Below are 12,007 nucleotides of genomic sequence, written 5' to 3' on the forward strand. Positions count from 1 at the left end.
GTCCTGGGGGAAAGAGTGGTTCCAGTTGGGATGCCGATTAGGCCAAAAATTCCGCAAGCAAACAAGCAAACTCAAAATGGACGTTCTCCCTACTCATCCTCAAATCTCAGAAAACACAGGAGTCACTGATAAAGCAACAAGTCAAATGTAATGTTTCACAACTATATGTAGGCAAGAAACTAGATGAAAAGTCAGAGAGGGTACAGAGCCCAGATGGCAGAGAGGGAAATGCCAGCAGAAATGGTGACGCTGGGGGGCAGTGGCCAGTGAAGGAGGGGGCAGACATGGTGAGAGCAGCTCCTGGGGAGCACGGTGCTGATAAGCGAGATGAAAGGACATCGTCCGTAGCCACGTTCTCCAGCCCGGGCTGGAATTTACTCTATGCGTATGCCAGTCCAGTTTTCTCATAGAGCCTGGCTGCATTCAAGTCCCTGTAAGCTGAAGTAGTACCCATCAGTTCATAAGGTGTAGAGGGGGGATGATGGCTGGGGGTGGCTTCAGGGACTCCCTTCTAAGAAGCTTGTCCTCTCAGAGAATGGATTGTGTTGATGGACCCGGCTCTTTTGTTAAAGCGCATGCCTTGGTGTTTCCACAGAATCGGAGTCCTTTGACTGACATCCCAGATGCTAACACAACAGGGTCTCATAAAATAAAACCCAGGGGAATGGGAACATGTCACCGAAATGTTCTGTGTTCATCCATGCTTTGCAAGAGAGGAGCTGATGTATGGATACACAAAATTACCTTTTCCTATCTTATTCTGTCACCTTTCATCCAAAGATCATTTTAGAACATAGACTTACTGGAGGATAGAAAACTATACTATCCATGTACAGTTGTAGGGCTCATTAGAAAGACACAGGATTCCTGACTTCAAGTTTGCAGTAATAATATTGTAGGCAAGAAGTCAAAATAAATATAACCCCCCATCCTCTCTATTATCTAGTCCATGTCCTCCCTCTCCCTGGCCTGGATTATTGCCATCATGTCTCCCCAACTTGAACTCTTGATTCCCCACCTAAACTCGACACTGGTACCCACTTCATCTTTCTAAAGCGCTCCTCTTATCCCATCAGAAGTTCTCAGTGGCTCCCTATTGCCTACCAAGTAACAGACACATTCCTCAGTCTCCAGTGAGGTTCCTGCAAGATTGGTGCCCATGTCACCTCTCAGCAGTCAGTCACTTCTCCCATTTACAGACCCTGCCCCTTGGACAAACAGAAGTACTTGAGGTTTCCTGGACACAGACACACACACACACATTTTTTTGCCTAGTTCAGTTTCCTTTTTGGTTATGAATGTCCTTGCCATAATCTTTGTTTCTACCCCATCATAACCAATTTCTACAAATCAGTCAAAAATCTTGATTCTCCATCACACATTGACCCGACTGCCCTTTTCCAGTGGTCCCTGTATCAGCATAAGGCCCTGTCATCTAAGAGTCTTTTGTCTTCTTGACCCCCTGCACCCACTTCATCAGCAAGTCCTCTTGGCTTTACCACCAGAATTTCCCAGATTGCAATGCTTTTCCTATGTCTTCTGGATCAAAGCCACCATTCTCTGTTGCCCGGACTTCTATAGTAGCCTCCTAAGCAATCTCCCTGTTTCCACATCTGCCCTCAGACAGTCCATCCTCTACAAGGTACCAGAGAAATCTGTTAGAAATGTAAACCACATCATGTTACTCCTTTGTTTAAAATCTTTAAGTGGCTTCCTGTTGCTTTTAGAATAAAACACCTTACCTAACCTGCTCCCTGTCTGTCTTTCCAAAGCTCAGTCTATTCCTCCTTCCCCTTGTCCTCACACTGAGCTACACTGATGTCTTTCTATTCCTTTAAAAGGACAATTTATAGATTATTTGCATTTTTTGTTCCTTCTTTCTGGACTATTCTCTTTTCATGTCTTTTTACATCTGGAACCTTCTCATTTGCATCTAATCCAAATGTTTCTTCTTCAGAAATACTTTCCCCGATCAGATCTGAAATACCTCCTTATCTTCATCCTATCAAGTCATTCAGGTAATTTCCTTTAGAGCATTTATTAGAGTCTGCAGTTATTTTAATTATTTATCTGTTTGCCTTTTTATTAACTATCTCTCCCATCAATCCCAAGTAAATGTAAATTTGTGTCTTCTTTTTCATGGCTCAGCTTCCAATGCCTCACACAGTGTTCTGAACATAACAGGCACTAAGTAAGTATTTGCTGAATGGTTGAATGAAGGACCATCTTAAATATCATCTAAGAGGACTTTCTGCTTCTCACAGTCAGAAGCCCTCCTCTGGAATTTCAGTGTGTGCTTTGTCTGACCTCAAGTATCATGCTTTATACCTTCTGGATGGGATTCTAGGTATTCATAAACGTGTCTAATTTTCCTTATTGGACTTTGAGGTCACTGTCTGTGTGTCTGATCCATCTTTGAGTCTCCCACAGTGCCTACCCCAGTGTCTTATGCATAGCAGGTATTCAGTAAATATTTTGGGAAGTATAAATGAAAGAAGTATTAACTCACTGTGTATTTCAACTAAAGAGAGTTTAACCCCCAAAATGAGACTCAGTGATTTAAATTTTCTTTTTTTTTTTTTTGCCTTTGGGTGCCCATCTCTAGCTGACTAAAGTTATGAGCATAGTTTTGCCATTTTCTCCTGTGACTTCATATTTGGGGGCTGTACTGTGGACATGGTTTGATCTCTAAGTCAGGTCTATGATTCTACCAATCACAGAGCTAGATTCAGACACTCAGTCCCTGTACTTGTTGCTACTACCCACACCTTCAGAGCTTCTGTGGCCGCTGCTTTGTATTATTGTTATTTCTTAATATTTTTTTATTTCCTATAGTCTTTTTCCTTGTAGACTGCTCTTAGTTACCCTGACATTGGCGTGTTGTTTCTAAGACAACAAAAATGACTTAAAATGGTTGTGAAATTCAAAAGGGATGCAAACAATGTATAAGTCTTACAGGACCAGGTACATTGACTAAATTAGGTGTGCACTTTTTTGAGCTTATAAGAGACACCTGACTTGGAAAACTCCAGAACAGAAGAATGTCTCTTCAACTTTTGTTCAGCTCTATTTTTCTTCTCCCTGGCCCCCTGGATATTGTCTTTGAAGACTTTTAGCAACTTGAGAGCAGAGATTCTGTGTTTTTTAATTTCTGTATTCCCAGGCACCAGGCTGGTGCTTGGTACATGGTAGGCCCTTATTAATTTATTAATTAATACTATCCTCTTTCCCAAGTTTTGCTTCTCATTCCTATCTTGGACTGGCCTACTGGGCTCTCCAGATCCTGACCCTCAGCTTTCCCTGGGGCCCCAATGTCTTTGGCACAAGTTTTCTGAAGAGTTCCTTGACCTCCCCACCAGATACCTGGATTCACTTTTGATCCATTGTTCCACTTTCCATCCTTTGGAAGCAAGAGTTATTTTCCTAGTGCTGTTTTGCTCTTAACAATTAAAGAATCTCATATGGGAATCTTGGATCTTATTGGCAGACCTTCTGACAAAGACCTAAGGCTATTGATTCTAAACTTTACCTGGGCCAGCAGTGTAACGTGGGTGCTGGAAGAGAGTTCATGTAGACTTAGCCACAGTAAAGATCCCCATTCACTGTGTCCTGTACTCTACTCCTGGCAGTTGGCTCTTCAGCTTGCACGTACAGCCACATTCAACCCTCCCAATGACTCAGTGCAATAGGCATGGCTATTTTCTCTGTTGGCCAGATAAGAAATCTGGGTCACATGGAAGTTAAGTAACATGGGTAAGATCACAGCAACACGGTTAGAATTGGGGCCAAGATCTGCCTGGTTTCAAAGCTTAAGCTTTGGAATCAACTAGGATGCTAATAGAAGCCTTACTAATGGAATCATGATGACCAGAGAAGGGGAAATACCAATTCACTGTATTTTGAGTTGGTGAGACCACACCTGGAGTATGCCTCATTTTGTAAGATAGAAATAAACTGACCCAGACTAACAACCATGGTCTATCAGATCCATGGAAGAAACTGGAACAGTTTTAACTGGCAAAATAAGAGATTTAGATGAGAGTTGATAAAGGTCTTCACATGTTTGGATTAGAGTCCCATGGAAGAGAAATTAGACTTGCTTTGTCTACCCATCTAGTGTAAAAGCCTGAAGAAATGACACAAATGCATATTGAGTCACTGTAGGAGAAGCTTTGTGACCACTCCCAGCTGTTTGTCATGGACTTGCTACTTTAAGATGAGGTTTTAAAATTATAACTTTGTGATGAGGTTTTAAAATTATTATTATTATTTCTTACTGCAGATATTTAAAGAGAAGACAGGTCTTCCAATTCAGAAGTCTTCTCTGATATCTCAACTTCTCCTATAACCCTAAGCCTTAACCCTAAATGTCTACATTGCTTACATTCAAAACATTTTATTGGTATCCTTCTCATGGCACTTGACACCCTTTATCTTCTATTGCATTATTCAGACTCTGAGGCTCTCAATTACCGAGGACAGGAACTGAGTGTAATTCATCTTGCTGTCATTACTAACTCCCTAACACTGCCTTGCAAACTGTAGATGCCCATAGAGCAGTATCTCATTGCTCCTTTGTAGAACTTCAATATATTACATTATTTACCCCAGTTTCACTACTTACCAGCTCTGTGACCCTGGGCAAGCCAATTAAACCCTCTGTGTCTCAGCTTCCTCAACTATAAAACTGAGTAACTAAGTGGAAATTTTGTGACAATTAAATTTACTAAATCTATAAAATTTTTAGAACAGAGCCTACCCCACATGTCTTTTATTCTTGTAAATTTTCAGCACCTAACTCCCCAAAGAGACTTTGAGATCCTCAAAGAGATGATCCAATTCCTGTCTTTAGCCCCCACCTGCTGTGTGGCACATGGTAGGTGAATAACACGTTTGTTGAAATGAAAACATAATTATTAAAGGATAAGAGGGAAGCCAGGCGAACGAAGATGTTAAGATTCTGGAAGCATCTTAGAGGTCAACCAGAGCAGTGGTCCCTAAACCCACCTGCAATGTTAGTATATTTCAGTACTGTTAGCATAAGTGAGAGTGCAGCCAGCCCAGCACTTTCCTCAGGTTATCTCCTATTTTATAGATGAGGAAACTGAAGCACAGAGAGGATGTATTATTCCAGGATCAAAGAACCTGAGTGACTAGAACTCAGCTCTCCTGTTGTATCAGCCACTGGGTTGGGGAGGGGATTTGGGGGACTGTATGAAAGGGCCAGATAAGATGACCTCCAAGATAACAATACATTCAGCCAGTCAGTCCTCAGAGAGTTGCTGAATGCCTACGAATGCCAACGGCTGAACGGTTTTCTGGAATGTCCAGAAAATTGAGGCATGGATCCCTTCTGTAGGCGTTTACAATCTGGTGCAAGAAATAAAACCTCTACACAGATAACCACAGTGCAAGGTGGAAAGTGACAAGGTGGGAAGTCTGGACAGCTGCCCACCCCATGTGGACTGAACTGCTTGGCTATTGCCAGAAGTTCAACTCTCTTCATAAGGACAATCCCTTCCCACTGAGCCTTCGTCTTCCCATTCTTGCAGGGGATAACTCACCAGCCACTTTAGAGTTCATTACCTTGGGCATCTGATTACTCTGAGATCTCCCTTTCTACTGTCATTGCTTACTGTCACATGTATTTACTCCTGTTTGTTTATGTATTTAATAGTCTTGACTGCCTACTACTATTAACTTACACTTACTGACTTAGCTAATATTTCTAACATTTATTGAGTGCCCACTACACACCAGGCATTGTTTTAGGTCTTCATCTGTATTAATTCATTTACTCATATGTCAACGAAAGAGTCCACGACTGAATCTCTGAAACAATATTTGAAGCTGAATTTATTGTTTGTTCAGCAAGGCAGAGCTGTGCCTCTCTTTAAACAAAACAGAAGTTGAGCTTATATAGATAGGGGTTTGGAAAGTATGGAGTTGAGGAATTGGTGGAAATTCAGAAGTCGGAGTGTTTCAGGATTGACTGGCTTCCACGCTTGGAATTGTGGTTCCTGGAATGAGATTTGTTATGGACTGACCTTCAGAAGTCATATGACTACAAAAAAGGGAAGGAGGGAAAAGAGAGAGTAGGAGTGGCCTTGGTGAAAAGAACGGCTCAGGGAGGAAAGTGAGAGCCTCTCACCAACTGTTTCTTTTGATAACCCGGACTGCAAACTCAGTTTTGCCTTGTTGACCCTGTTCTCCAGGTCCTTCTTGCAGCCCCTGCTGCCCCTTCTCTAGCCCATGAATGGAGTTCCATGTCTGCCCTATTCCTACCAAATGTGTTTCCTCCTCGGTTAGGGCTGGCAACCTGCGATGGCACCTCAGAGGAAGGGACATGATCACCGGATGGTGGAGGGAACCAGGTCCCAGGCTTTTTAAATTTAATAGCCAACAAATGTTTATGGAACTCCTACAAACTGCCAGGCACATTCTGGGTGCTGTGGAACAGACACAAGCTCATGTTCCCATAGAGCAAAACCTCTGTTGCAGAGACAATATTTAAACAAGTAAATTAATAAGAATTGTAGGTCACTGCTCTTGAGTCAAATAAAGCAGAGAAAGAAGGTGGGAGAGGGGAGTGGTGCAGTGTGAAATGGGGTCGTCGGGGACACCTCTCTGAGAAACTGGTGTTTAAGGAAAGAGTAGAGGAAAAGTGAAGAGGTGAAAGTGGGTGAAACGTGGTGACCTTTGAGGGCAGGAATAAGAGATGAGGTTTGAGTTCCAAGAGATAATGGGGGAGGAGTTCATTTAAAGCCTTCGAGGTCATTATTAGGACTTTGACTTTTAATTTGATGAGTTAAGGGGTCATTGAATGGTTTGAATAGAGGAGTCATCATGTGATCTGCCATCTTTTCAAAGACACGTAGGAGCTACTATGTTGAGAATTATCTACACGGTACATAGGGCAGGGTGGCAGCTGGGGGTTAGTTGGAAGGCTAACCCCAAGTATTTGATGGTGATAAGGGAGGGGGGAATGAAGAGCAGACAGATTCTGGGTATATTCTTCATGGAACACTCCTCCCATTGAACAATTTCATTATTTACCGCTATCAACTCTAGCAGTTAGATGGGAGGTCCTGGGTGTGCATCCCCAGAAGATCACAGTTTGACTGACTGTTCAGTCTCCAGAGGGTCTTTTCCAGTTGGACAAATGTACTGGGGAAAGAGTGACATGATCACATCTGGTAATAGAAATAAAACATATCTATCAAGAAAAGACGCATACTCTATACCCAATTCTATTTAGTTTTTTTAAAGTAGTATTTTCTCCTATATAATTGTTTGAATTATGGGGGATTTCTGTAATTGATGGCTGTGGAGAAACAGACAATTTTAATTTCAATTTCTGTGCTATTCTGGTTTCAAGTGGGTGTTTGACATTTTCTAATGTGTGTGTGTGTGAGAGAGAGAGAGAAACTTTGAGAGGCCTACAGAGTGGTTGCTATTCCCTGGGCAATAAAAACCTGAAATCCTACTAATGAGTTAGAAAAAATCGAACTTTTTCCATGTGCTTAATAATAACACTGCCCACTTACGTAACCAGGGTTCCCTGAATAATTGCCCTCTTTTCCAATTGATTTTTACGACCTAAAATTTGGGGAGAGGAAAGTGCCTTTAGGTGTAGAGCATTTCCATCCAAAAGCTCAACTCCAGGGCTTCACCATTTGTCCTAAACCATGTTAAATACATCTTTTCAAGTGAAAGATAAGTGAAAGTGAAGGATGGAACTGAAATTCATCGTGGGAGCTCTGGATGGTTTACCCTTGGGTGTGAGGATAAAAGATTGATCCTTTGCTACAGATTCTATCTTTCTCAAATTAGGGAATCTTCTGGTGACATTTTTATCTGTCTTCGTGGACACCATTTGAGTTTGCCAGTCATAGAATTAAAGGTTTTAGAAAACCACGGAATTATACCAAACATGTAACTGCGAGGAGAAGATGGGCTCCAGGGCATAATAACTGTTAATACAGTTAGAACCCTCAATAAGTATAAAAATGTTTGAAATACATACAGACCGTCAGCATATTTAAGGTGTATTTACAAAGAATAAGTGAGGTGCTGTGCTAGCTGAGGCGCTGAAAAATACTTTTAAAAATTGTTTCTGTAAATTTCCACAACTCAGTGAACATGTACATTATAAGGAGGAAAGAGAGAGTGATCAGAAAAAGAGAACACAATCGAGTCAGAGCTTGAGGCAGATATTGGTGGAATATCTGGATTAAGTTGCCAGAATTATTTTGGAGGAGGGCTATTTTGGGTAGGCAGTAAACTTTATTCTCAGATATAGATTTCCATGTTGACTTTTAACCTTTATTCACTGACTGGCAACTGTCCAGTCCTGAAAATGTCCTGCTCCATCCTTCTGCCTAAATTGCAAGTTTGAAAAGTTTAAAGGTGTTAAGTATGGGTTTACAGGAATTGTGACACTGCTCACGTTCTTTTCTCCTTCTCCCAGTAGGAAATGGCCGAGTGGGTTTAACGAGGGGTTTCATAGACAAGGCAGAAGGGCATTTAATCACAGGCTTAAAACGTAAAGTTAAGAGAAAAGGCATGTTGACATTACTTCTTCTTCTTTAGGAATGACTTATGAAAAGGAAATGTATGGTCATACTTAAACTACAAGAGAGTGTGTGCCCACGAAATAGACATGGGCTTGTGTTTACAAAGATCTTTTTGTACGTGTGTCTGAAAGATGTTGGTATGAGTGAGTAAAATGGGTTGAATTTATGTTGCTTGAGCTCCTCCACGCTCCCTGATGCTAAACAAGATGCTGCAGGAATGGAAAATGGAACTTTCTTTCTTTAACTCTGTCATACCATTGGGCACCATAAGAAGCTGTCAGCTTCAATGCCTCAAATGTATTAAAAGAAGGTATGCCCTTTGAAGGTGGGACGGTGAGCCATTTCCCCTGTGTTTTGTTCTGTGCTCGAATTAGACTATCTCTCAAACACGGTTTGACTGTGTGCTTCCAGGAGATATCGATCCACAAGAGATGGTTCCCAGCAGGAAGAACACTGTTTTCGTGGATGGAGTCATACTGAATGGCCCCACAACAGATGCAAAAGCGGGAGAAAAATTTGTCGAAGAGGCCTGTAGACTAATAATGGAAAAGGTGGTTTTGAAGGCTACAGACATCAATGAGAAGGTAAATATAAAAACCTATAAGGAACCCTAAGAATGGGAAAGATAGGTTTTAACCAAACCTGTATGGCTAGATGTAAGGGAAATGGGAATCATGCTTTCATTTCCTCTATACCTTTGTTTCAAGGGGATGCCCAGATACCAAAGTTTGTATCTACTCCCCACCCCATCCCCGCCTCCAGAACCCCACCCAGTCTCTGTTTTTCTGGGAGGGTTGACTTTTACTTTGCCACCCAGCATGTGTCAGGAAATTGGCTGAGACCCAGAGTTTAACCAGGTAAGGCTGTGAAGCACAGGATGAAGCTTTCTGCCCCAGATAACAATATAGATTATAAACCACCCAATGATCTGATTTCTACACTCTCCAAAGCACACTCTGCTTTCCATTTTCTTGTGCATATTCTTTATGTTAGTAAGGAAAACCAAGCAGAAGGTAGAAAAAGTGTGAAAAGTTTAAAAATTTTTCTGAGGGTCTTTACCAGGACCTTGTCTGAGCTCAGACTAGAAATCTTGGGTTGTTAAGTCTGACTTCTGACTGGTACCAATGACTGGTTCTAGGTTTCAAATTCAGACTCAAATTCAGATGTAAATTGATATTGGAATTACCACTAATAACATCTATTCTTAACAGTACTTACTACGTGCCAGGTGATATTCTAAAAACTATTCCATACGTATTTGTGTATTTAATCCATGTGTTTGTGTATTTAATCATTAAAGACCCCTAAGATGCAGGTAGTATTTATTAACTCCATTTTAGAGATGAGGGAAAAAATGTGGCACAAGAGGTCAAGTATGTTGCCCCAAAGCACATGCTAGCAAGTCTCAGAGCTGGTACTAAACTCCAGGCAGGCTGGCTTCAGAGTTTGTGCTTTTTCTTTTTCTTTTTTTTTTTTTTTTTTTTTTGTATGTGTGTGTTACGCGGGCCTCTTACTGTTGTGGCCTCTCCCGTTGCGGAGCACAGGCTCCAGACGCGCAGGCTCAGCAACCAAGGCTCACGGGCCCAGCTGCTCTGCAGCATGTGGGATCCTCCCGGACCAGGGCAAGAACCCGTGTCCCCTGCATAGGCAGGCAGACTCTCAACCACGGGGCCACCAGGGAAGCCCAGAGTTTGTGCTTTTAATGATTCCTCCATACGTCTCTTAAAATCTCAAAATTAACCTCTATCACATTGATCACCTTTCATACTGGAATCAGATTATCAGGAAATAGAAGGAGAGATTTTCATTTCAATTTTATCAGGAGAAATAAATGTCATTTAAAAAAATGATTTTGAATGTGAAGTGGTATGCTGAATTTTTGGTAACATGCATTTGGGAAAACTAATAGGAAAATTGGTCAAAATGACCCATGATCTTGCAATGGTTAAATTCAAGGCAAAGTCACTGGAGGTGTTTCCTGATATGTACTTATAATTGCATATTTTCCTGTTTTCTTTGTACTTGGGGAATATTTTGGACCTGCTTTACTTTGGAGTAAACTACTCCCCTGGAACTTTTTTTATATCGGCCTTTATTCAGTCATTAAGTATTAACTGAGTGTTAGCTAAGGGTAAAGCATTACATTTGGGCCTGGGGAATATAAAGAAAAGTAAGAAAAAGGTTCAGCTTTGAACAGAATTTTAATCTAATTGGGAGAACAAGTTTTTGTTGGGATAGAGAACAGGGGATCCCAATAAGAATGTGATAAATGCTGCGTGATTCGGGCAGACTTTGGGGATTTCACTGAGGAGCGGGCACCTTGAACTTTGATGCAGAGTCTGAAGGTGAAGTAAGGTTTTGATGGACAGAGAGAAGTCAGCACAGGTGTGTTGAAGAAAGTGGGAGGTAAATGATAGAGAGTTGTAATAGGATAAGGTATTTAATACACTAAGAGGACTCTTCACCTAGAAAGAAGGGCTCATACAGGGCCCTAATGGGAGGTAGGATGAGAAGGGTAGGCTTAAGATCCTAAGTTGTCCATTAAGCAACCCCAAGCCCATTGCAGTATAGTAGACGTGCATCCATGTGAAGCTGGATTGAAAGTTATGTTGAGGTTGGGAGAGGGAGGTGAGGATTTTATGCTGCTGACTTAGCCTACTTGGTCAAAGATTCAACAAGTCCCCTTTCAAAGGTGACCTGAGGATAGGATGGGTCCCCACACTTAGATGATTATTACTAGTGCCCTCTTTGATAGACACTTTTTCTCAGCCACTTTTTTTGTTTTTAATTGAGCTGTAATTTACATTTAGTCAAGTGTATTCCTTTTGGTGTGCAGTTCTATGAGTTTTGACAAGTCATGTAACCATGAACAGAATTAAGATACAGATTAAGATCCATCACCCCCCATATTTCCCCGTGCCCCTCCATAGTCAACCTCTCCCCACACCTCTAGCCCTTGGTAATCACCGATCTGTGTTTTTTTTTTTTTTTTTGTCCTTATGGTTTTTGCCTTTTCCGGAGGTAAGGTAGATGGAATCATATCACAAGTAGCCTTTGGAGTCTTGCTATTTTCTTTCAGCAGAATGTGCTGGAGATTCATCCACATTACATGAACCCATAGTCCTTCCTTTTGATGGGCTCAGCCCATTTGATTTACTTCTGCCCATTATGGTTCTAAGCTGAGAGTTTGATTTCATACCTCTTGCACGACTTGGTATTTCCTCCTGCTTTCCCCAGCCTCCCACATCCTGGTCTTTACTCCCTGGAGGCCCCCCGTCTCTCTCCTCCCCTCCACAGCGAAACTTTTTAAAGATTGTCAATACTGCCCCCCTCCCTCTACTTCCTCACCTCCTACATCCTCACTTCACTCAATCTGGCCTCCACTCCCACCTCCCTCAGTCAAATGCTCTTGCCAAGGACACCTCCTTGTT

The 12,007-nt window shown here is 41.7% G+C and overlaps 1 protein-coding gene across 1 annotated transcript in view; it reads left to right on the forward strand.

The window, feature by feature from the left end:
• Positions 1-481: 481 nt before the first annotated feature.
• Positions 482-12,007, forward strand: part of GADL1 (glutamate decarboxylase like 1) — a gene marked incomplete at both ends in the record, with an annotated part of 170,464 nt that continues 158,938 nt past the window's right edge. Inside the window, 3 exons of the mRNA XM_079712622.1 lie at positions 482-724; positions 4,792-4,876; positions 8,988-9,160. Of these exons, the coding sequence (XP_079568748.1) occupies positions 482-724; positions 4,792-4,876; positions 8,988-9,160 (501 nt within the window). The remainder of the gene's footprint in view (positions 725-4,791; positions 4,877-8,987; positions 9,161-12,007) is intronic.

The sequence above is a fragment of the Hyperoodon ampullatus genome (genome assembly GCF_949752795.1).
Source record: "Hyperoodon ampullatus genome assembly, chromosome: 10".
Classification (NCBI taxonomy): Eukaryota; Metazoa; Chordata; class Mammalia; order Artiodactyla; family Ziphiidae; genus Hyperoodon; species Hyperoodon ampullatus.